The sequence below is a fragment of the Carcharodon carcharias genome, chromosome 2 (assembly GCF_017639515.1).
Source record: "Carcharodon carcharias isolate sCarCar2 chromosome 2, sCarCar2.pri, whole genome shotgun sequence".
NCBI lineage: Eukaryota > Metazoa > Chordata > Chondrichthyes > Lamniformes > Lamnidae > Carcharodon > Carcharodon carcharias.
In genome coordinates, this window is record NC_054468.1 from 188,799,259 (window position 1) to 188,826,573 (window position 27,315).

The following is a 27,315-nucleotide window of genomic DNA, read 5'->3' on the forward strand; positions in this document are numbered from 1 at the left end:
GGTTGCCATGGGGATGAACAGCTAAGAAGCAAAAGGTAAACAGAAGGCTAATTACAGTGGGCTGGGGTCAGCCTATTTTCTTTTGTTTGGTAGTTCAGAGCACTGAGAATACATGCAAAGAGAAAACAGGCTAGGCTATCTCCAAATAGAACAGTTTCTGTTTGACAGTCTTCAAACATATCTTGATGTTGAAGCAGGTTTCTGAAAATATAACCAAGACTGTGGGTGGAATCCTGTGGAGGTGATGGGCTGAAGAGCTCATGTGAAGCCCAGCTGAAGAGCCAGTGAGAGCCCCACATTGCCTCTTTGAGGGAAGGCCCACTGCATCTTGTTCCAATCAGGCACTTGACAGGTCAGCAGCAGGCCTTTCCCCAGGAACAAGGACCCTGAGGAAGTAATTCCCACCCACAGAGAGCTTACAACCAATCAGAGACCAGCAGCTCCACTGGACAGAGGTGCCACCGAGGAGATGGTGGCTGCTGCCAAAATGACACTCCCCAAGGCCTAGAATTCCAGGCCTAGTTGTTGGATCCCAAGCCAGAGATAAGTGATGATAGGGAGTAGTGGGGAGGGGGTGGGGAGTGAGGGCGGGGGAGGGGGGGGCGCACTCAGTCGACCTCCACAATCCCCTTTCCAATGCTCAGTCCCTTCATCAGTCACTGAGTGCATTAAATAAGGGACCCCCCTGGGAGCCTGTAAGGTATGCTTGTCATGCAGTGTGCCTGCAAGGCCCCTGTCCACCACTGGATTAATATCAGTAGCAGTGGAATGAGGCCCTTAAGTGGGGTGGAGGCAGGGAAGCGGCGGAGTTCCCATCCACCACCATCCCACTTGATTAAATGCCCCCCACACCACGAAACTCACCAGACAGGAGGTCACAAGATTCCCTTTGTTATTGTGTATGTGTTAGACAGTTGGAAAGGACAGAACCCTGAAGATAGGAAGAGCAAGGGACTGTGGATTGGACAATATCCATTGCTGTTTTAGAAGTGGTGCCAGAGCCCAGCAAACTATTTAAAGAAGTCAGAGAAAGGAGATTCTGGAGATATGCCATTGGGACTGTCATGACCAAATAAGAGAGGGTTGATGAGCGTGTACCTTGTTAGTGAGGTCCTGAAGCCCATGATAAAATCTTGCTCAATAGTTCAGGAGAAGTTACAATAGTGATGCCTACGGATAATCAATATAGGCAGCAATTATGACCATTTACTCATGGGGGTCAATTGATGGTAACCACTGTGGTAAATGTATAAATTGATTAGCCTACTAACTAGTAACCATGCTGCTGTACTGTGAATAGATAGCAGAAATAGCATGGTGTTTTTGATTTGTTTTCCTTTATTGGCTTGTTCATTTTTTTGTTTTTTCTCCCTCCCCTTTGAGCTCTCGGATGTTACATAATTTACTGTCTGAATAGATAGAAACCAATGTTGGTCTAATAGCATGATCAAGCAGCCCTGGATCCTGTTTTGCATGGGAGTTACTACAAATGTGTGTCCTATATTCCTGGCAATGGTGTTTCGGAAAAATAGCATTCCAATTTAATATTCAAATGAAGCTTCCACCTATTTGAGGCAAGCACTTCCATCAGCCATTGAAAATGTGGCAGAAAATGAGGTGGGCCAAAACATGAGTGGAGATCCAATGTAATTAGACTTTCACCCAATTTCCCGATTGGAGATATATTAACTTTGTAGGTCGCCTTCCCTTTCTCCCCCCACATGATGAAGCAAGAAAGAGGCAATAAATGGTATGAATATTCAAAATCATCTTTCTGCAGTCAGCAATCATCTGAATATTTATGAACAGGTTACCCCTCTTGTTTATGTGTTCATGCATTCTTGAACCTGAGGTGATCTGGAAGGATCCTGTGTAAAGAAGCTTATTGTCACTTGTGACCTTCACAGTTACAGGAAGAGTGATTCCATCCCTTGAAGCTTCCCATAAGTCAACACACAGCTTAGTCATTGCCCCTACAGCTAAACAAAGGCAATAAAAACAGGCCACCAGGTACGAATAGTGTGATCTCTGGAGCAACAATACTACCTGAGGTGCCACTGGACCTAAGATGTTGTCCAGTCAAGAACGGGTCTTCCTCATCCATTTCATGCAGCATATAGGAACGCCTTTTTTTTCCATCCTCCCAACTTCATCAGCTGAAAATTGTAAAGCAGCAGCATCATGGTTGACTTCTGACTGCACTCAGTAGCCTAGTAAATCTTTTGGTTATATCAAACTGCAACATGCAGTGATTCAAGGAGGCTTACCTCCATCCTACTACTACAAACAGGAATGAGCAATGAATGTTGGCCTACCCAACAATGCCCAGATCCCTAAAATAAATTTAAAAGCTGACCAGGCTTCAGGAAAGTGTTACCCTGCAACATGAAGGTTTTCCTATTTATGAGCTGTTTGCCTGTACTGAGGTCAGGAACAAGAGATGCAGCATACTGTATGAAACAGTAATACTCCATCAACTAGCAAGTTTAAGAATTTTTATGTTACCAATAGTGAGAAGCAGAGCCAAATTTTCAGCTCATCCAGAACTAGACATTGGACAAGCAAACATATCTTTGGATGATGTCACCGAGGTGCAGCATGTACATGGGAAATAGGAGAAGGCCATGGATAGACATTTCATATTTCATTTGTGTTATTTGTAGAAAGAAGAGAAAGGTACCATGTAAGTGAGGCTACAACAGATGCAGACAACCTGCAGCCATTATAATCCTAGAACAGAGACATATAGGCAGAAGAATATTTAACTGGATTTGACTGAGGGACTGTGTCTTCATAAAATGTAATTCACAAGACAGGCTGTGACAGTCATGCGGTATGCTGGAATATAATCTTCAGCTGAACTGCATCACAGACACAGTCAAGATCATCTCAGTAATCAACTTTTGTGCTTCATAGCCCATTGCACTGTGCCACAGAAGGCATCAACGGCATCAGTCAATATGTAACTCACGGATGTATGACGTAGGTAACTGATATAGTTGTTTGCTTTGGCATAAAAGTTAACACATTTCCCATGACTACATGAGAGGTCACTACATTATTTCTAAACTGCACAATACCTCAAAGTGTAAGGGCATCAGTGTGCCTATGGACTCTTGCGCCTAATATGGGCCACATATGCTTATGGTTTCTTGCACATAATAGCTAGGCACTCATGAATTGCTGCATCAAAATTTAGAACATTCTACAATCACCAGCAGAGAATCGAACAGCCAATATATGTTTTCCAGGCACCAATCATAATGGGTTTTACTCTAAAGTGATCTATTTGCTCCACACAGATGAGTTGGCTTCTATGAGATGAAGCATATCTACTTGAGCCCTGGTGCTTGATACCTTTACAGCAACTGTGAATAATTGCTGAGTGGCGAGCAGGTGCATGCAGCAACTGGAATAGTTATGGAACATAAAACAGGCATGCTCAAATACTTCATATATCTTGACAGGTCAAGGAGCCTCTTATAGTATAGCATATTCATCTTGATCATGGGCAGAATCTTCTGGTTTGCATGCGGGGGACAGGCCCCCCATGCCGATGCATAAAATTAGGTACCATGACGTCGGGCGTGCATCCCAATGTCACCGCGCGTCATTTCGATCTTCAGTTCGCCAGAAACGCACCAGAGTCAGCTGCGTGCCCACCGGACTGTCAAAGGCCTATTAAGGCCATTTATCAACTAATTGAAGTTCCTGTCAGGGCTGCCCATCCAAACTTAAGATTGGAGGATAGGCGAAGAGCCCAGGTGGCCGTTGCAATTTTCATGGAGCCTCATCCACGGGCGGGATGAGGTTTCATGAAGGGTTAAAACTTTAAAAAATTTTTATTAAAATTCATAAACATGTCCCAGCTCATGTGACACTGTCACATCAGGGTTCATGTCTGAATAATTTCATTTATTTTTTTTTTTCAATTTCACAATCAAATTAATCTCCCTGAGTCATGAAGCTGCCTCAGGGAGATTTCTGCGCTCCCTTGCGCACATGTGTGAAAGTGCGCAGGCCCCAACTGTTCCTCTTCCCCCGCCCACACAGGTAGCCCTGAGCTCTTCCGGGTGCACATCATGCTGGGCAGGCCTTAATTGGTCCACCCACATAAAATGGCGGTGCACAGCCGATCGCCTTCCGTACCTGCACAGCCTGCCTGACGGGGAGAAAATTCTCCCCCATGAGGAGAGAAATTCTGCTTTGTTGGAGACACATAATGTGTGGTAGCAGATCAACCAATTATTTATATACCACAACTGATTTCATATCCATCGAATGGAAAAGACAACCAGGGGGTGCATATGCTGATAGTCAATCCACTACTGCCAACTTTGCACCTCTGCTCCCGCTTTGACCTTTTATATGATGTACAATTTTGTGATCCAATGAGGAAAAGCTATGCAAGATCCAAATATTCTTGAAAATCAAAAAAAAATGAAAATCAAGAGGTGATAGGGAAGGATGAACTTAAAACCATCACCATCACCAGGACAAGGGTGCTAGGGAAACTATTAGACCTAAAGGCTGACAAGTCCTCAGGACTGGAAGGCCTGTGCCTAGGGTCTAAAAAGAAGTGGCTGCACAGATTGCAGATGCATTAGTTATAATCTTCCAAAATTCCTTAGATTCTGGAATTGGAAAATAGCTAATGTAACATTTTTATTCAGGAAAGCAGGGAGGCAAAAAGCAGGAAACTACAGGCCAGTTAGCCTAACATCTGTCATAGGGAAAGTGCTATAATCCATTATTAAGGATGTTATAGCAGAATACTCAGATAATCACAGTTTGGTCAGGCGGAACCAATATACCTTTGTGAAAGGGAAATTGTGTTTAGCTAATCTATTTGAGTTTTTTGACAAAGTAAAATTCAAGGTGGATAAAGGGGAACTGGTGGATGTGGTGTATTTGGATTTCCAAAAGGCATTTAAGGTACCAAATCAAAGGTTACGACACAAAATAAGAGCACAATGTGTGGGGGGTAACATATTAGCATGGAGAAGGATTGGTTGGCTAACGGGAAGCAGAGAGTAGGGATAAATGGGTATTTTCTGGATTGGCAAACTGTAACTGATGGAGTGCTATAGGGATGAGTGCTGGGTCCTCAACTATTCACAATCTATATCAATGACTTGGATGAAGGGAGTGAATGTACAGTAGCTAACTTTGTCAATGACACCAAGATAGATAGCAAAGTAAGTTGTCAAGAGGAGGCTGAGAGTCTGCAAAGGGATATAAACAGGTTAAGTGAGTGGGCAGAAATCTGGCAAATGGAGTATAACATGGGTAAATGTGAACTTGTTTATTTGTCAGGAAGAATAGAAAAGCAGTATACTATTTAAACAGAGAGAGATTGCAGAACTCAGTAGTACAGAGGGATCTAGGTGTCCTGGTACATGAATCACAAAGTTGATATATAGATACAGCAAGTGATTAGGAAGGCAAATGAAATGTTGGCATTTATTGCAAGAGGAATGGAATATAAAAGGGAAGTTTTACGATAGCTGTACAGGGCCTTGATGAGACCACATCCAGAGTGGTGTGTGCAAATTTGGTCTCCTTATTTAAAAAAAAATACATAGTTGCTTTAGAAGCAGTTCAGAGAAGGTTCACTGGACTCATTCCTGGGATGAAGGGTTATCTTATAAAGAAAGGTTGAATAGGTTAGGCCTATACCCACTGGAGTTTGGAAGGATGATAAGTGACCTTTTTGAAACATATAAGATCGTGAGGGGCTTGATAGGATGGATACCTGGAGGATGTTTCCTCTCGTGGTGGAGACTAAAACTAGGGGGGCATAGTTTAAAACTACGGCAGAGGCGAGGAGAAGCTTTTTCTCCAAAAGGGTCATTGGTGTGTGGAATTCTGTTTCCCAGAAAGTAGTGGAGGCTGGGTCTTTGAATTTATTAGAGGCAGTTAGACAGATTTTTGTTAGGCAAGGGAGCCAAGTATTATGGTGGGCAGACAGAAAAATTGGGCTGAGAGCACAATCAGGTCAGCCATGATCTTATTGAATGGTGGAGCAGACTCAAAGGGCCAAATGGCCTACTCCTGGTCCTATGTTTCTAAGATCCAGATGAGGAGAACAACCAATTGCAGCAATGATATGAAAACGACAAGTAGGAGGTACAATCTGCTGTTACCAAAATACTTTAGTCATTCATCAGACTGTCTTTAATGTCTCCTAAATTACCATTCACTCACTACATCAATAAAAAACTCTGTCCATTTTCATACCATCACCAAAACTAACTTCATTTGCAATACACTTAGTTGCAGATAAACTGGCAAGTATGCCATCTCTGTCACCTACCAACAAATTATCCAATGTCACAGAAGAAACTCTTTGGTCAGAGTCAGACATCAGTGTAACCAAATTTTAATATTCTAAAAATTGTTGTACTTATCTCAGTAGGTCCCTTCATTGATCTGTAAGAGAGCCCTTGATGCTAAAATATTGCTTTTTCTACATCCTCTTCCCAGGACAGAAGTCAATGAGGTTGCTGGATTCCTATGACAATGGAAAGCCCTCAATAGTAAAGTGGCCCTCTATCTCCATAAGATGGATCACAGAACTGACCAATTATTATCTGTTCTTGCACATTTTCTGATATACCCATATTTATTCATATGAATTGAAGATGTGTTGTTGTTCTTAGACAGCAGGCCATTTATCCATCCCCAAACGCTAGCTGTGCCTTACTATGCCTACTGATTGCTGTGATAGCACAAGAACTTAAGAGATACGAGCAGGAGTATGCAATACAACCCTTCAAGCCCGCTCCTCTATTCAACACGTTCATAGGTGATCTTCAGCCTCAACTCTACTTTTCCACCTGCTCCCCATACCCCTCGATTCCCTGAGAGAACAAAAATCTGTCCATCTCAGCCTTAAATATATTCAGCGATGAAGCATCCACATCATTCAGGGGTAGAAAATTCCAAAGATTCACAACCTTTTGAATGAAGACTTTTCTTCTCACCTCAGTCCTAAATGATGGAGAAACATCGGGATGGTGAATGCAACATGAAGATTGCATTCGTTGATCTAGAGAAGGCTTAGGGCACCTAGGGAGGAAGCCTGGAGAAATGCTAGAATTCATGGAGTCCCTCAGAAATACAGAATGTGTCCAAGGAGTTCAGGCAAGAGTAAGAAGGAGTGTTGGGGAGATTGAGAGCTTCGAAGCCAAAGTGGATTGCACCAAGGATTGGCACTAAGCCCCTTCCTTTTCCTGATAGTCATGGATGTTCTAACTGACCAAGTGAGACGAGAAGTACCATGGTCAATGATGTTTACAGTTGACATTGGGCTATGTGGTGCAGATGATGAGAACATTACCGCCTATCTGGAGAAAAGCACTGGAAGGCAATAGATCACTAGACCAAAGACCCAACTTATGGAGTGTCAGGTTGAGCCTAGCGAAGAGGATCAGAGTGAAAGTGTTGTTATGGCACAGCAGATGGTAAATGCTAAGCTGCTCAAATTCTAGAGGGAAACTTGAAACAACTGCTACAACTATTTTGCAATTTGTATGTTTATTTTGAGATGCGTACCTTGAATTCAGTAGTAATAAGACCACCGAGTCTTAGGGATTTTCTTTTTACAAAACTAAGTTAAACATTTATTAATAAAATAAATAATTTTAAGCACATACATAGGTCTACAAATTACTGCTATGATAACTCCCAGCTCCCCTAATTAATCTGACTCCCAGGGGAGAGTTTTTCCCATGTTGGGCGGGCCGAGCGGGTGCAGGTACAGGCGCAGGTGGGCACAGACCCGATCGCAGCCCACAATTGGATCTGTGCCGCCATTTTACACGGGCAGGCCAATTAAGGCCTGCCCAGCATATTTCTCGAATGCCGAGGATAGCAGGAGTGGGCAGGCTGCTCACAGTGGCCGGCAGAAGAGCACAGCAGAGGGCTACTGTGCAGCATGCAAGTCCGGCAGGTAAGCCAGTGGGGCAGGCCAGGCCGGAGGGCAGGCCAGCGGGGCAGGCCAGCGGGGCAGGCCAGGCCGGAGGGTTGGCCAGCGGAGTGTTCCCCTCATTTCTCAGCCGAGTGCCTAGCTGCCCTCCTGCAGGAGATGGCAGCACGATGGGAGGTCCTGCTTCCAAGGGATGAGGGCGGAGGCCTCCCCACCTGACCAAACTTGCATGGGAAGAAGTGGCCGAGAGTGTGACCTCCCATGATGTGGTGTGACGCACATGGGTCCAGTGCCATAAAAGATTCAATGACCTCCTGTGCTCGAGAAGGGTGAGTACCATGTTGGCTGAGGTCACATAATGCAGCTGTCACCCTTTCCCCCCAACCCTCCACCCCAACTCTGAGTACAGTAATGGCATTAAATCCTTCACAGCATGGATCCCTCGCTGGGTGGGCCAGCAGATCTTGCCCATTCCTAGTTCATCCTGAGACGTTTGAGCTAGGATAGGTTCTGCACTCGCATTATGTGTGACACTGACACCCAGAGTATAGAATGGAAGTGAAACTCAAGGATCTGCATCTAGGCTTAGTGCTGGAACTGGGAAGCATATCAAAGTCAGGGTGCTAACATGCTGGGAGGGGAGCTTCCAGGTGGCAGGGCACCGATCCATCTGCTGGCCTTTGTGCTCCACGTGCTTGTGCCTCCTCGTTTAGCAAAGTTACACCTTGTGTTGCCACATGTGCTGTAGACAGCATTTGGGCATGGGGAGGGGGGGAGTGGGGGTTAGCCCTGGCTTCTTTGCATGAGCGTCGGGCAGCTGCGGGGTGAAGAAGAACTGGAGACCTGCAATGTCCCATTCTGGTTGGGTTGGCAGGGGTGCGATGGGAATCCAGGTACAGGCTGGACTAATCAATGCTCTTCTCTCCTTTTCAGGAGAAGACTGCACACAATTCCGTAGAGCAGATGTGGACTGGCAGAGGCCAGGCCCAGTTGGCAATCCTGATACTTTTTGAGCAGGCCATGGACCTGGAGAGGCGCCATGCGCACAGGTCTACAGGTGGTGGTGAGGCTGGGGTGCCATGGGGAAGTATGTTTGCTGAGCATTCAGGTCACCATGTGTGTCCCAAAAGCCGTGGCACTGCTGAGTGCTCAGTGATTGAATGTAGCAACATGGGTTGACCATTGATTATGGAAGGATGAGCATATAATGATCCAGTGGAGCAGCATGCAAGTTGACATTGTCTGCACTGTAACTAATCAAATGTCCTTGTTCTTCCTTTCAGCATCATCAGAGCAGGGCTGAGAGGAGAAGGCAGACGGGCTACCTCTCACACCTAAGGGCCCAGAGGAAATAAGCTCACCAGCGTCACACCGTTGCAGGCACCAGTGCAGATACTAGCACCTTGATGGGAATTAGATCTTTGGCTAGTGTCCCAGGGCACAGTGGTGACACTTCACACTCACTTGAGGTGTGGGCAGAGTCAGAGAGTGCCCAGGGCGCCGGCAGTCGGAGGACAGCTGGTAATCAGCACATGCTCAGTCAGTGGCTGATGATGTGCCTCCAGAGTCGTCCGTGAGGCAGCAAATGCTGGAAGTGCAGCAGGGTATGTGGGAGGATCTGGCGGAGATACAGGAGGCTATGCATAGTATGGTGCCCATGCTGGATGAGCCCACGCAGTGCATCACCGATGCAATGAGCTCATGGCTGAGCATCATGCTTCCTCCATGGAGAGAGTAGCAACTCTCGTGCATAGGCTCCTCCAGGAGAACAATCAGGGCCTCCTGGGGTTGTGCTCAGACTAGCAAGCCCTCACAGCAGCATTGACCTCAGCTGGTCATTGCCTGTGTGGGTGACGGTTTGGGCACCAAGTATCCCAGCTCGGTGCCCATCCATCCACGGTGAGCAGGGAGGTCTGAAGCGATCTCACGTTGGCACAGCAGCTGCCCATCATCTCTGCGGGTTCTTCTCAGGGCGCTCCGGGTGAGGGCAGCAGTTCCTCCACCCCTCTGCCAGTGACCGTTGCATCCAATGAGGCTGCAACGACTGGGGAGAAGGCAACTGTGGAGCTGGCCGCTCCCTCCCAGGTGGGGTCATCAAAGGCTCCACAGGCCATAGGATAGTCACCAAGGACATAGAGGCCAACAGGACAGCACAGTGAGCAGGCTGTCTCAGATGCTAGTGCCAGTGATGGGGCAGCACCTAGACGTAGCATCCGCAAGCATAAATTTAAGGCGCCTTAGGCACAACATGGATTTCTTATTGGTGCTTTTATGTTGCCCCATAGTAGCTCATTGAAGATTTGGTGTGATGTGCAACACTTTTTTTTTTGATTTCTGAAGTTAAGTTTGTCATCTCAATAAACTTCGACATGTTGCCATGCCTCAGGGTGATTCCTTACTTCTGCAGGTAGACGGGAACCCATGATGTTATGAGTGAGTTGTTTGACATTGAGCTTAACTGACAAGGGCCTTAGTTATGAGCTTTATTGACAAGGGCCTTAGTTAATGTGACTATCCAGGCAGATTCAGCACTCAGGTATCGAGTGTGAAGCCTGCAGCCCTGGCGTGTGTTGAATGTCCATCTGTGGTGTGCTAGCTGAAGGTCCTTTGGATTAAAGTCTCCCGGGTGTCCCTGCCTCCCTGGAGTATGCTCGGGTCAGTGTCTACCCCCTCAGCGTTCTCCTGTGCGTGCTCATCCTCAGACGCACTGCTGGACTCATCATGTGCATGAGGAGCAACTGCATCAACATCTTCCTTATACACTGTGTCACCCCTTTCCAGCGCCAGATTGTGGAGAGCATAGCATGCAACCGCTATCAATGACACACTATCTGGGGGGCATTGGAGTGTGCCCCCTGAGCGGTCCAAGCATCAGAAGCGCACCTTGAGAGTAGCAATGGCTCTCTCTACCACAGCCTTTGTGAAGCTGTGGCTCCTATTGTACCACTGCTCAGCTTCTGCTCTTGGATGGCGGAAAGGCGTCACAAGCCACCTTCTGAGGGGATGAACCTTGTCACCCAGCAGCCATCCATCCAGCCAGGCTGGAGCACTGAAGAGCCTCGGCACCTGGGAGTGTCTGAGAATGCAAGCGTCGTGGGAGCTGCCTGGGTACCTTGCATAGACTTGCAGAATCTGCATCCAATGGTTACACACTATCTGCACGTTCAAGACCTGGAATCCCTTCCTGTTGACGAAGGCACCGGGCTCACCTGCTGGTACCTTTGCAGTTTGCAGTCGATTACACCCTGGATGCGGCGAAAGCCAACAATTGCTGTGAAGCCTCTGGCTCTCTCTGGCTGGCCATGTCCCAATGGTAGTGGATAAAAGTCAATGCACGCCTGAACAAAGCGTCTGTCACCTGCTTGACACAAGTGTGGACAGCTGATTGGGAGACTTCATAAAGATCACCCACTGAGCCCATAAAGAGCTGGAGGCATAGAAGTTGAGGGCAGCTGTGACCTTTAATGCCACTGGCATGGTGCGCCCACCCATACAGCTTGTGCAGATCTCAAGGCCTATCATCTGACAAATGGAGGTCACTGTCTCCCTTGAGAGACGGAGCCTCCTTCAGCACTGCATCTCAGACATATTGAGGCAGCTGCTTTGCCGCCTGTACACCCTGGCAGCAGGATAGTGGCGTCTTCTGCAGCCCCTTCCGCCTTGAACTTCCTGTTGGCCCTGCGCCCCTTGTGCCTGCGCCTCTCCTCCCAAAGGTGGCTCCCCTGGAGGCTGAATGTGGACTCCTGGCCTCCTCCCCCTTCCTCCTCAGAGAAGGTGCCTCCAGTGGAAGCACAACTCCCATTCCCAGGCTAAGGGAAGGCTTCCTGAAACCTGCAGGCCCCAAAAGTTATCTTTACTGTTGAGTCCTGAGCTGAAGGTTGTGAGTCCTGTCCAAGCAGCTGGTATGAGTTTTGAAGTATTCCTGCTCACACAAGCAAGTATCCGTAACTTTCACAATTAAATATCCAACAGATCACATTCGCTACCCCACTCACCCCTCTTATCCCGCCCATGGGTGAGGTTTATATAAATGTCTCCTACCTGCCCGCCCATTATGCCCTTGTGACATCCTGAAGATCGCACGGGCCCCGAGAAATTGCAGTCAATTGCTGCCTCAAGGCCCTTAACTGCATGATTAATTAATGGCGGTCGCGCATTGGAGAACATCGTGTGCGCACCCATCTAAATATTGCGATGGTGCGCAGTGATGTCGGGACACTCGCCCGACGTCACCCACGTCATTTTACACATCAGTGTGCAGGGCCCACCCCCGCGCGCCAACTGGAAAATTCTGGCCCCAATTACACCCCCATTAAGGCAACAGTAAAAGCAAAATAGATTTTAACAGATCCAGGCAAAGCACATGATACCCTGGACAGGAATATTCACAGTGAATTCTCTTAATTTTGGTTCCTATAGGCAGCAGTTCGGTACATAGGGGCTAGAAGCTTTTCACACTTGTTAGATCTTAGAATTTCTTCTCCTTACACATAAGCTCATCTCTTTTATACATGCTTCTCCCTTTTTAATGTAAATCCCATTGTTCCACTATGTCTTTGGACTTTACCTTTCTAATAATAAAAATCTTTAATATACCAATTTTATCAGTAAGCTTTGGGAAAAATAAACACACTGTTTGGCTTCTTCTAGCTAAGTGTAACATTTTACCCTCTCTTTTGAAATTCAAACTACTCTGGCTTATCTAAAAATACAAATTTTCCTTTACATCTCACATTCCAAAACTTCAGCCATGTTTATTTATTTAGCATTTCAAACCTAGCTTCTCTTCTGATACATCAAAGCCTTCAGACCAGCTCTCTTTAATTCAATTAAGTCACACACACACACACACACACACACACAGGCTATTTAGACCCCACTATTCCTACTTTACAATAAATACCAATGACATAATGAAAATTATTATATTTTCATGACAGTGTAAAGATTATGAGTGAAGACTTGGAGAAAGTGAGTAGGTTCCAGTACCTGGGGACAATGGTGGCAGAATATGGAAGTATGGAAATTAAAATTAAGCAATAGGTTAGCTCAGTAAATGCAATTGGAAATTGGAACTTGCAACTGTAAAAAGTGCAGTGGAGGATTGTGTGATAGAAAAGTATCGCTGAAACTGAAAGGAAGGCTCTACAAGACAGTTGTGAGACCAGCCTTGTTACACAGTGCAGAAAGTTGGGAAACATCAAGAACAGAGGAACAACAATGGGATAATAATGAAACACAGAAGCTGAGATGGATGTGTGGAGTAACAGGAATGGAACTGGCATATCAGGGGATCAGTGTAGATTGTGGGAACATCAAAGAAAGAAGTTGAGAAGAGATTGAGATGGTATGGTCATCTGTTGCGGACAATGAGAGGAAATGTGGCAAAGCGAGTCATGGCAATAGGACTGCCAGAAAGAGGAAGGCCTAAGATCAGATGGAAAGATGCAGTAACCAGAGACTTAAGCACAGTGATGTTGGAAGAGGACTGGATGACTGACAAGAGGAAATGGAGAAAGGTGATCAACCAACATTGTGGCGACCCCAAAGAAAATGAGAGGAGGAGGAGGAGGAGGAGGGGGAGAGGAAGAATAAAAATCATGATACGGTTGAACTCAGGAAACCAAAGATAACTCAACTGCTCAGCCAGAGCAATATGGCAAGGGAGCTTATATGAGACCTGGCCTCAGTCTCACTGTAATTTTAACTGGCACATTCAGTGCCATAGCAATATTGAATGAAGCATCTATGTCAGGAATAAATAACAGTAATTGACACAACTTTCATAACAAGCTGAATTTTTGCCTCAGAGGCAGGAAACTGGGGCCAGGACTATTTCCAGGTCCCAAACATCCACCCTGCGGGGAGAAGTCACCAACCTGGAATTGTGCCCTCTTTAGTGGAAGAGCCTTGCTGCCCAACATCCTGCATGGGACTGGAGGAACTAAGTCTAAGTAAGTAAATAAGCCCCTTTTATTGAACCTGTTGACAGGTTCTTTGTCCAATTAAGGGCGGTGGGTGAGTTGTCAATCAGAGGCCTTCCAGATTCAACCAATGGCAGTAACAGCTAAGTAAGTGAAAGGGCAGTTCAATAGGATTACCTCTCAGCCACTTCATTAAAAATTTAAATTAAAGAAATACAGAATGTAGCTCGGCCACCACTATGAGTGGGGAGCTTCTCTTTAGGGTGGCCTTTGGGTGCACCTCCACCCCGGCAGGGAGGGAGGGCCTGTAGGAGTTCCTAGAGGCCCGGCATTGTGTCCCTGCCTTCAGGCAGTTAAGCTGCCCTCCAATGCGTCATCCCTGCTTAACTAGGCTCTTAATGATCTGAACTGTCTATCACCTCATGGGGGCTTGAGGCCTTACAGGATCAGAAGATCAGCACGCCAGCTGGCCTCTTAATGTTTGGGCCTCATCCGTCTCTGTTCTCGACCTCGGTAAGGCCTGAAAATTCTGCCCAATGTCTCTTTTCAAAACTGAAACTTAATGCACAGACATCTGGACAGGTGAGAAAATCTTGATTTTCAGATGCGGTACTGTGGATATTTTTGGTTTTATCATAACCTACGCCAATAGTGCCTTACCAAGCTGGCATACCTCTGGGTTTCCTCCATATCTTGATCATCTTCCTCATCAATATAAAGGTACAGAGGACAAAGGACATACCTTTCAAAGTATTTGATAAAGAAAGAGAGGAACTTGAATACTCATTTGTAGTTTTTACCATTTCTTCATCTCCATAAAATATTTCGTCTCTAATCGATCCTATTCTTCATTTAACTAATTTTACATGTTTGTAAGACCTTTTACTATCTTTAATTGTTGCCTACCAAATGTTCTTCACACTAATTTCTAGGCCTTTCTAATCTTTTTTTGCATTGCTTCTATAGTTGGTTTGATTTTTCTTGTGTTATTGGTCCTAGATTTGCGGTGTGCCTCTTTTTAAAGTCACATTTTAATTCTAATTTCTCTATACTTTTAAGATACTGCAGCTTTTTTTGAACTAAATTTACTTCTTGTGGAAATATGCCTGTACTTTATCCTAATCGTCTCCTGTTTCAATGTTTCTTAATGCAAAACAAATCTTGCTCTCCCTTTATTTAAAGTCAAACACAATTGGATTATTATATTCTTTACCTCCTGGGCATTGACTATTGCCTCAGTGGAGTGTATAAAGAAAACTTAGCAGGGAGGATCACACACCAATAACAGAACCTGCTGGATATTCCTTCCATTAAAACAAAAATCCATCCATTGAATATTTGCAGCATAAATAGAAACTGTGTATATGTAGGATATGCTGTTTACGTGACATTTCAGAGAAGCTAAATAACTTCTCAGTACCTATTGTGATCATGAGTTATTAAATAACCTTCACCCAAGAAATAAATAGTTGTTGAAATGTGCTGCCTATCTGCTACTTCTATTCCTTCACCAACTCTGCAAATTAAGCTCTCTATGTGACTGGATTAAGTGCCTTCAATAAATCCTATACATATGCTGCAGGCTATTATTGGAATCAATTAAGTATTCGAATGTCGAAAATAAGTTGTCCTTTCCCCAAGTTCTTTATTCTAAAAGAAATCAGGAAAATAATCTATTATTTAGGGCCTATATTCTTCAAAAACAAATAGGAGAAATGTGTATACTGCATTGTAATTAATAAACAACTAACAAAATGTGCACTTTGAAAGGTACTTCATGATAATATTTTTAGCAGAATAATGTACAATAATTTATTGTATCTAAAAAGCTGACAAGTCATCATAGCTCGTTTTAAATATCAAAACGTTTGGAAATCTAGTGTGGAGTGTGTGGAGTATGCATTTTTTGTAGCAAGTGACGAAACAGGAAATGATGTGCAGACAAGAGACTGTACATGCTGGTAACTTATGTTATGCAGAAACGTGCAAATGTTTAGTGGGAGAATCATCTCTCACTTCTCATTTGAAAATCTTATTTGCTACAGTCTATTCAAGTACCATGCCAATTTTCTTACTGAGATTTCTTCAATACTTTCATCCCTCAGCCTCTGCATCAAGCGACTTCTCATCCTCAGTTATTTCAAGTTCCATCTCAGTACAGAATGCTCTCTCTCTCTCTGCTCTGAGTTCACTGCCCTCCTATCTTCCCTTACTCTCTCCTTCCATGCAAACTCCCCCAACCCATATTCTTGGACATTCCCTTAACCTTGCCATCTCTCATGGACCTGCTAATCCCATCATATCAATCACAGATAAAATCCAGTTACAACTGCACTTTCAAAATCCCAACTGTCTAGACTTTGGTCCTCCATTCGCTGTTACATTTGCGCAGTTTCCAATCCCATGTGATCATCCACATCCTCACCTCCATCCTGAATACCCTATTTCCCCATTAAAACAATTACTCTCTCTCACTCAGGCCACCCCCCTTGTATAACCCTCATCACTGCTCCCTCAAGCCCATGGGATGCAGATTTGAACAGATATGGTGGACAGTTGGTTCAGCCATTCACCAGCAGATCTGCTTGGACCACATAAAGCACTATCAGGTCCTGCTCTCATCTACCAAAACTGCTCATTATTCAAAAACAACTTACATTTATATAGCACATTTAACGTAACAAAATATCCCAAGCTGCATCACAGGAGTGTCACTGAAGGCACAGTCAGCAATGATGGAGCAACTAAAATTGCAATGTTCAAGAGGCCAGAATTCGATAAGTACTGCTAATCCTAAGGACTGTGACACTGGAGGAGATTACAGAGATAGGGAGGAGGGGGATCCTGGAGCATTTTAAAACAAGGATGAGAATTTTTAAATCAAGGCAACTTGAGCAATGTAGGTCAGTGGGCACAGGGGTGAGAGGTGGACAGGACTTGGCATGTTGAGACATGGGCAGCACAGTTTAAGGATACCTCAACTTTGCAGAAGGCAGAATATGGAAGGCCAGCCAAGAGTGCATTGGAAAAATCAAATCCAGAGATAACAAATGCAAGACTGAGGGTTTCGGCAGTGGATGAGCTGAGGCAGGGGGAGGCTTAGGCAATATAACAGGGGTGGAATAGGCAGTCTTAGTGATGTCACAGATTTGTGCTTGGGAGCTCATCTCATGTCAAATATGACACAAACATTATGAACAAGTTGGTTCAAGCTCAGACAGATGTGAGGGAGGGGGATAGAGTCAGTTGCTAGGGAACAGAGTTTAGAGCAGGAACCAAAGTCAATGGTTTCAATCTTCCAAATGTTTAATTGGAGGCAATTCCTGCTCATCCAGTATTGGATGTTTGGCAAGCAGTCTGATAAATTGGCAACAGTGAAGTCAAGCAAGGTGATAAAAATACCTGGAAAAACTCAGCAGGTGTGACAGCATGTGCGGAGAGAAATACAGCTAACGTTTCGTGTCCGTATTACTCTTCAACAGAACTAAGGAAAAATAGAAGAGAGGTGAAATATAAGCTGGTTTAAGGGGGGATGGAACAAGTAGAGCTGGATAGAGGGCCAGTGATAAGTGCAGATTGCCAAAAAAATGTCATAGACAAAAGGACAAAGAGGTGTTGATGGTGATGATATTATCTAAGAAATGCACTAATAATTGACATTAAGGGTAGAAAGCAGGACGAGCAAGGTACAGATAGCCCTAGTGGGGTGGGGTGAGGGAAAGGGATCGAAATAGATTAAAAGGTAGAGATAAAACAATGGATGGAAATATATTTAAAAATAATGGAAATAGGTGGGAAAAGAAAAATCTATATACATTATCGGAAAAAAGGGGGATCGGAAAGGGGGTTCATGATCTGAAGTTGCTGAACTCAATATTCAGTCCAGAAGGCTGTAAAGTGCCTAGTCGGAAGATGAGGTGCTGTTCCTCCAGTTTGCTTTGAGCTTCACTGGAACATTGCAGCAGGCCAAAGACGGACAAGTGGGCATGGGAGCAGGGTAGAGTGTTGAAATGGCAAGCGACAGGGAGGTCTGGGTCATGCTTGAAGGTGTTCCGCAAAGCAGTCACCCAGTCTGCGTTTGGTCTCTCCAATGTAGAGGAAACCGCATTGGGAGCAGCGAATTAAGTAGACTAAATCGAAGGAACTGCAAGTGAAATGCTGTTTCACTTGAAAGGAGTATTTGGGCCCTTGGACGGTGAGGAGGGGGTAAGTAAAGGGGCAGGTGTTGCACCTTCTGCGGTTGCATGGGAAGGTGCTGTAGGAGGGGGTTGAGGTGCAGGGAGTGATGGAGGAGTGGACCAGGGTGTCCCGGAGGGAACAATCACTGCAGAATGCCACTGGCGGGGCGGGGGGCGGGGGGGGGGGTGGTGAAGGAAAGATGTGTTTGGTGGTGGCATCATGCTGGAGTTGGGGGAAATGACAGAGGATGATCCTTTGAATGCGGAGGCTGGTGGGGTGATAAGTGAGGACAAGGGGGACCCTATCATGGTTCTGGGAGGGAGAGGAAGGTGTGAGGGCGGATGTGCGGGAGAAGGGCCGGACACAGTTGAGGGCCCTGTCAACCATCATAAAATTGGAGGAGTGCACTATCCATATTTGCAACACACTAAAGGAAGTTTCCCAATCCTGCTGAGCACTTAGAACCTGTGGCAGCCCAGAAGGTCTCAGTGACATCAAGATAACAGAAAGTTTCCATGGGCATTGTTATCTGCCAAGAAGCCACCAATGCCGTCAAAGAAACTTGGAGGAAAGCACTTTCACAGTGCTTCCAAATCTTGACTGTGACTATTTGGTCTGTACTAACACCAACTAGTAGTTCTACTAATCCAGTGCCCAGCAAATGTTATTGTGTGAGCTACATGAGTGGGATGCAGGCACAGGCCCAGCAACCCTTGCCACTGCAAAAGAACATCTTTCAGGAGCTGCTTCAAACTGACTCAAGAATCGACTTTGACCTTAAGGCTCTAGGCTTTAGGTCGAGGCCTTGGAAAGAATGTAGACGGAGTTTCTTGTAACAATAGCAGGAGTGAGGTTACGTGGATTGACAAGAGAGGTTGGGTTTGCTGTCCTTATAGCAGAGAAGACTAAGGGGAAATTTAATAAAGATATTCAAAATTCTGAAGGGTTTTGATAGGGTAAATAAGGAGAAGCTGTTTCCTGCTGGTTGGTAACTAAAGGATACAAATTTAAAATAATTAGCATAGGATTAAGAGGGGGGAATGCACTGCTTGAAAAGGTGATGAACATAGATGCAATAGCAATAGCAAATTTGTATACTTAAATGGGAAAAAGCTTGCTAAACTGTAGGGAACGAGCTGGGGACTGGGACCAATTGGTAGTTCTTTCAAAGTGCCAGCAGAGGCACAATAGACTGAATGGCCTGTATTGATGAACCTGTATTGTATGATTCTATTCACCTCTTTCACTGCTGTGCTGATACTTTTAAATCCTCTTCATTATTAAATTCACTGACTCCATGTTTGACCTCCAGTAAAATACTCATTTTATGTGCAGCTGCAAAATGCTGCCTGATTTCATTATTTGTCACGTGAAAAAAAAAGGCATTGTTATCTCACTCTCAGTTTGCCATTTTCACTTCATTTTGGAGGGCTAAAATCCTCAGAGCAATGCTAAACACAAATGAATATTTCTTTGGCACTTTCTTCTGTCATCACACCATTTTGTATTCAAATGTACCTTCTTTACAAAAATTAGTGAACACAATTCTTACAGTATAATATTTTTATATATTAAAACATTCTACTTTTAACCATAACAAAATGTACTGATCCTTAGTGATTGGTTGCTGATTTTTGTAACTCAGCCTGAAACAGCCCACAGCATTTCCATGAACCTTTAAATGTAAAAGAGTTCCATTGCAAGTCAAAAAAGAAACATCAAGGTGAGGCCTCTCAGTGAGAAACAGCAGGGCTCAACCTACCAGTTGCTGAGTTAGCAGTATGCAATGTTTCCAATAGTAAGGTTAAAAAAAGTGAAGTGAAAACATAATTTATCCATGTGGTAATTTATGCATGGCGCCATGAATGTGTGCTCATGATTGAAATTTGTTTTGTCACACAAATCTAGCAAGTAGTGATTAATTTTTTAAAAATGTCAAAAGCATGGTCTCAAATAAATTGCAGACAAAGCCGGTCCCCCTCAAAAATGTAATAAACAGTAAGAAATCTTAGCATACCATGGCTGCCTATTAGCATATTTTTTTCACTTACATGCAAAGTTAAGTCCAAGGAAATTGATACGCTCGCTGTTCTGCTTTACATACTGGAATTGCATTACCTAGAATTGCTTATCATTATTGCAAGAATGCACAAAGGGAAGTAATCAGAGGATGGAGAATTACTTTTCACTCCAGTTGTTTCACTCCTTTTTAGTAACACAGACATTCCAACGTTTATTTTGAATTGGAATTGAAATTGTTCCAGTTTCAGTAATTAAAAAAAGCATTGTACAAATACAAAGTTAACAAGTTTCAAGCAAAACCAAAGATGAGAGAAAGCTATTTTCCCCTCAGAGTAGTAGACATGTGAAAAATAGATCTCTACAAAATTGTATTGGATAAATGATGTGGTTAGAAATGGAAATTTAAGTTATTATGAACATAGATAATCAAATACTTGATGGAACACTGTGGTTCCTGTGCTACTTTAACCAAAGGAATGTCATCTGGAAAACAACTAGCCAGGGTTGAACAATGGATACTGATTGCAGAGATTTTCTGGAATTTTGCTTGATTAATTTTGGGGACCTGGGAGTACTTGCACAAAACTTTGCCTCAGGGGATTAAACAGACGGGCTAGAATCCACGATAAGCTAGATCACACACAGTCTATGAAAAGAACAAGCTTGACGGCTTAATATGGCAAGTGTTATGACTTAGTACATTTAATGTATCTCTTCCTGTAACAAAAGCATACATAGAGAATTTGTGGCCCGTACAGTTTTTCAACCATTAAAATGATCGGCATACATTAATTCTTAACATGTGCTTCAATGCATGAACCTCTGGACCCATAAGGTTACATCACAAAATGTACTCCAGTTCCATTTCCTTACCTTCTCAAAATAGTATTTGACAAACCTCTTTTTATTAGAAAAGGAAAAAAAAACCGCCAAGAATACCATACTATATTGTCAAAACAACACCATTTACAAGTGATATAATGATCCACTTCAGCAAAATATACACCACCACATGGTATGTTTGTTTCAAATCTAAAAAAGGTGTGCAAATACCTTATTGTTTAGGCAATGCCCTCTAAGGGACTGAACTTGGCTCAATATAATTACAAAAACTGTATTTCATCAGAATAATCCACGGTACAATGTAAAAGTGTTATAAGTAATGGTGCAAGACTGGGAAGAGGGATTTTTTTTTTTTTCTCCCCCTCTGCAATGGAGTATCCTTTTCAATTAACTGATGCATAAAACTTTTATAAACCTGGTAATTGGAAGGCTCCTAATATAACTGCATTCACAAGCAGTTTCAAATTCCTCACCATCCATAGAAACAAATGTGACTAAAAAGGTCAAGCTTAACCTTTTTCATTTAAGAAAGGAATCTAATAACTCTTCTTTATGTAAAGCAAAAAGCATTATGTTCTGTGACAGAAGTGATATAATTTTCAAAAATTCTCAGTGAGCATATCTTCCTGCTAGAAATATTCTTCTCTTTGTTTTACAGAGCTTTGCTGCACCAGAGAAAACAAGACTTTACTGCTGACCCAGGAATGAGATCTGCATGTCATATCCAGTTACATTTCACAATTGAGGCATGCTCTTTTGACAGTCATAGTTTAGTTATTAAAGAATTAGCATCTGAAACACAAAGCTGCTCATCATTAAGCAGAAATGGATTTAAGACTCCTGAGGTTAATGGAATAAAGCATTTTTTTCCTCATTGGAGTTAAGGGGTTTATTATAAGCCAATACTAGGGTGTCTGATCTTTCTGTTGATTGCCCTATACTATAATTGACTAAGTATATCTCATGTTGCCATTAGATCCAATGCAGAAATCAACCTATAGTGCCGTAATATGCCTGAGCTTCTTTTAAGGCTCAGAATCAGCAATTGGGGTGTACGCTTCCCAGAGCAGGCCCAAGACTGGACCAAAATTAGCCTTAGGCCTCATTTTAATAATTTAGGCTAAGTGCTGTTGCCCACATAGGCAACTTCCCATTTGAAGAAATTAATGTTGGGTCACGTGGCAGTAGCTTTATATCTGGATATGTTCACATTTTCAGTTAACAGGAATGTCTCTGGATGAGTTTCTTAGATTTTGTTTCATCTGCCGTCATAAAATGAATTAGTGGCCATGAGATTAATTTGCTAATGTCTGTACCAAATCATCATCAATAATATAGATTTATGATGATTCATATTTATGCAACACCTTGAATTATAAGAAATTCAATAAATGTTTGAAATGAATCATTTGTTTGATATAAAAGGCACAAACATATTTTAATTTTTTTCCCTGCCAATAAGACAGCAATCACCTCCTACTTATGAAAGCCTTTAATTTTGATGATGAACGTTCTTATTTGACATGCTATGCACTTTATGGGAACTGCACAAATTACTCATTTTTTTCTACCTGAATTGCCAGATGAGACCATTTGTTGGAGTGGATTTTTCCACGTGTATTCAACATCACTGGTAGTTGCAAGCCAACAGATGTGCGGTAATAAAACATGGATCCTCCTTCTGATATTGTTAGCTTGAAAACTGTTTGTTTATTGATACCTTTTTCGATAACGGTCCTAAACAAAACAAGAAGAATCAGTAAATATAATGAAGTCGCCCTAGCATGAATATTTTAATTCAGAAAATTTCAATGTAACGTGGATTTTGAAAGAACAATACATCCCTGTATTAAGTTGGGTGTGAAAAGAGTAAAATTAGGGTAGCATGATCACCAAACTAAACAGCATGATCTGCATTCTGACAAGAAAATAATGTTATTAGCTTTCTAAAATATGACTGATTTCTACAAACTGGGCAACGTGTGTCTATCAGGGTAGAATTGTCCCAGATTTGCACTAAGTGCAGTAGCAGGTGGGTAAAACGACGTTTTACCCATCGGCCACAATGGTGGGTTTTCATGCCATATCGTCCCAAACCCGCCATTTTATTTATGCATTCTCAGGAGAAACAGTGTTTCGATGGTGAGTGGGCTCTGATTCACCCACCTGCCATTACCTCATCGCTTCATCACGCCGGGCACCATATTTAAACTGCAGCCATGTGCACACATCTCAGTGACTACTGCAGGGAAAATGTCCACAAAAGGCAAGACTGCAGCCCCAGGTTTAGCGACACATCACTGGAAACACCCTTTGGATGCTATGAAGGCCCACCGCGATGTCCTCTACCCCTACTCTGGCCGCAGGATGGGCAGCAGCATGACCAACCAGGCTTGGGAGGCGGTGGCCAGAACAAATGCCCTGCAAAAGAGGACAGCCACCCAGTGCCACTACGGGATGAATGGTCTCATCCATTCACCAGGATAACTCAGTCACATCACTCTCAACTCACACACTCACAAACCCATCACACAAACACTGGGATCTCACATCACTAACTCTCAGACACACCTCACATCTCCATCAGGCTCATATCCTCTCGAGCTCACGTCCTCATCCTGTCCATGATGCAGCTCACCAAACAAACATTCCATGCAGTGCCCTGTGTTATGCCCACACACTCTCCATCTGTTTTCAAGCAGGAGAAGCCTGCTTACATTGGCAGCGAGAGGTCCCAGACTTGGGGTGAAGTGGCCCACATTAGGACCCTTGCTCACTTTGATGGCTGTGACATTCGGACTGGTGAGGATGTGAACCATACCTGTGGTAATGTCGGCGGCAAACACCCACCTGAGGATCCTGCACCACATCAGCCCTCCTTCAACGCAACTGTGAGTGCTCTCTCTTCTGCTTTTGACTCTACTGCCATGCACTATTTACCTCTGCTTTGGTTCACAGGGAGCTCTGCCAAGGGTCTAACAGCCTCAGCCAACCAGTCCCTCAGCTCCATCCATGTCCTCATCTGCCACCAAGAGGATTTCTCCTCCAGTGAAGAGGTGGAAATAAGCAGCCCAGAAGATCCAACACTGACCGCAGAGGGAGCAGCTGGCCCACGAGCAATTCTGGAGAGAAAAGTGTGTATGTGGCAGGGCCTTTCAGAGCCTCGTGCAAGCACCCTCCCACATACGCAGATCCTTCATGCTTGACACCCATCTCAATGTCCTGAGCATTTTGAATGCTGCCTGCTGGGATTCGCTTTCAGTTGTCCATCTGAGCTAACCTGCATCTCCGCCCACCCACTGCTCACACTCCCATGCACCACATGACCTCACCCACCACAACTTTTGTTTCATTTTCGATTTGGACAGCGCAGTGCTAATTCGGTTTTACTTTCACTCCCCCACCCTTTCCACCTTCATTCCCCCCTCCCAACTCACCCCATCCTGATACCTTCATTCCCCCCCTCCCAACCTCAACGCATCCTGACACCTTCAGTCCACCCCCTCCCAAACTCACCCCGCAGTGAGACCTTCATTACCTCTGCTAACCTCACCTCATCCTGACACTTCATTCCCCCCTCACAGCCTAACTCCCCAAACCTCACCCATCCTGACGCCTTCACCCCCCCCCCACCCCTCCCCTCACCCTCCTGACACCTCTTTCTCTCCCAGCCGATCCTAGCCCTTCCTCTCTCACCCCCTTGACTATTATCCGTTGTGAGCATCAACAGTGAATTTCCAACTTCCGCAGCAGAGCCACGTCCATGAAAATCCATCCAGCATGCCATGGACGTTCCTCCAGTGTGCTGTTGGTGTTGGGCTCCAGCATCATCTGCTCCTCGGATGTCAGTGATGTGAGAAAAGCCCTGGTGGGTAAGTCCCGACTTCTGCGCATCACATTTGTCAAGGCGTGCTTTCCCGCTGAGGTGGGCAGACAATACAGCTGGGGGAAGGGGGGGGGGTACACTTCCACCAGGCAGGCCTAATAGTGATATGCTGACATATTATAATGAGGTTCCCAAAGTCTGATGGTGGAGAATGCAGCCCGCAATCAGCAGGCTGAGCGGACGATTGCGAGCTGGTTTCACACCTGTCATGAAACCGATCATGCCATATTTTCTCCTCCTGCCACTGAACACACCTGACGCTGGCGGGCATGGAAAATCCCGGCCTCAGTGTCACCTTGTTGTGATTATAATCTAGCTCAGTTTTTGAGCAGCAGGCCAAGCATAAAACTAGGCCCAACAGGGAAACTGTGGGAAAGTGAGAGGAATAACTGCAAACAAAACTAGGTCTGATAGTGAACCTGTGGGAAAGCAAGTGAAGCAACCCAGAATAAAACCAGACCCAAGTGTGCTCTTGCAGGAGAGCGAGAGGGGAGACCAAGGATAAAACCAAGCATGACAGCAGAACTGAGGAAAATCAACAGAGATAACTGCAGATAAAATCAGGCCTAAGAGTGGACCTGCAGAATTGTGAGAGGAGTGGTGACAATTATTTAGCCCCTTCATCCAAGTCATTAATATAGATTGTAAATAGCTGAGGCACCAGCACTGATACTATTCCACCAGTTAGTTAGCCAACCTGAAAATGTATTTATTTATTGTTCAATAGCCATTCCTCTAATCATGCTAACATATTACCCCCAACACCATGAGCTCTTTTATGTGGCACCTTATTGAATGCCTTTTGGAAATCCAAATAGATCTACTGGTTCCCTTCTAACCATCCTGCTTGTTGCATCCTCAAAGGAGTCTAATAAGTTTGTCAAACACAATTTCTTTTTCATAAAGCCGGGTTGACTCTGCTTGATAGTATTTTGATTTTCTAACTGTCCTGCTGCTACTTCCCTAATAACGGATTCCAGCACTTTCCCAATGATGGATGTTTGGTTAATTGGCCTATAATTTCCTGCATTGAATAATTCCTGCATTGAACAATAAATTTAACTAACTAAATAAATAAACAGTTTAAATACACATTCAAGGCAGGTGATGAGATTTAGCTGCACCATGAGATTTTGGAGAGCTTTGCGATTCTGGAAAACCTGTGGTAAGTGCCTGCAGCTTAAGGAACTTCAGTTCAGAGTTGTTAGGCTGGAGTCCAAGTTGCAGACATGTGGGGCATTAGAGTGAGGGAGAGTTACCTGGACACTTGATTCCAGGAGGCAGTCACACTCTTTCAAGTTAAGTAATGCTTTAGAATTGGTTATTGGTCAAGGATAGGAGAATGTGCCTGCGAGTCAGGAAGATATGGGGATCTAGGATGTAGTAAGAGGGGAGTCTCTCGACCAACAGGTAAAAGGTACTTACAATCTTTGTGGATGAGAAAAAGGACTGCAGGGTGGATAGACAACATGATGCAGGGGCCAATCTCTTTTAGGGCAATATAGCCAATGGAATAGACACTCATGTCTGCAATAGAGACAGGGAGTTCAAAAGGTTATGTTGTCTGCTCAGTGCCAGAGTTCAGGACATCTCATCTCGGCTGGAAAAGAAGTTTGAGTCAGAGGGCGGAGGATCCAGTTGTTACGGTCCATGTAGGAACCAACAACATAGGTAGAACTATGAACGAAGGTTCTGTAGAGGGAGGTTGAGAAACTGGGTTCTCAATTAATAAACAAAATGTCAGGGATAAAAATCCCTTGATGGCTTCCTGAGCCACACAAAAATTGGCATATGGCCATTCAGAGTAGAGAGCGGTATGGGAAAAAGGGATTATGAAACATGGGGCACTGGCACGAGTACTGGGGAAAGAGGGAACTGTTCCATTAGAATGAGCTCCACTTAAACCAGGCTGGGATCAATCTCCTGGCAAATTTTATAACTGGGGCCGTGAATAGGGCTTTAAACTGAAAGAACAATGGATGGGGGGAGGTGAATGGGAATTCTGAATCTGAAGAAGCAACGAAACAGTGGATTGATTTGGACAAGCAGAACGGAACAGGAAGGGACAGAGAGCTTAATGGTAATAATGCATAAGGGAATAAGGTCCATGCAAAGAATAGTGGTGAAAAAATAAAATTAAAGGCTATTTATCTGGATGCATGAAACATTTATAATAAGATAAACCAACCAGCAGCACAAATAGAGATAAATGATTTAGATCTAATCACCATTGCAGTGATAACTCAAGTTCTGTCGAAGGGTCATGAGGACTCGAAACGTCAACTCTTTTCTTCTCCGCCGATGCTGCCAGACCTGCTGAGTTTTTCCAGGTAATTCTGTTTTTGTTTCACCATTGCAGTGACATGTTTGCAAAGTGACCAAGGTTGGGAGATAAATATTCCAGGATACACATTTCAAAATACAAGCAGAATGGAAAAGGAGAGGTAACCCTGATAATAAAGGAAGTATGAGTGTGTAGAATGCATTTTCAACGATCTCCTGGAATAATACATTGTGGGACCAGATAAAGC

General features: G+C 44.1%; 1 protein-coding gene across 1 annotated transcript in view; it reads right to left on the bottom strand.

Annotated features, from left to right (window-relative positions):
- The window catches only part of ush2a (Usher syndrome 2A (autosomal recessive, mild)), a 1,196,697-nt gene that overhangs the window by 1,144,662 nt on the left and 24,720 nt on the right, over positions 1-27,315 (bottom strand). Inside the window, exon 2 of the mRNA XM_041207243.1 lies at positions 22,470-22,635. Within this exon, the coding sequence (XP_041063177.1) occupies positions 22,470-22,635 (166 nt within the window). The remainder of the gene's footprint in view (positions 1-22,469; positions 22,636-27,315) is intronic.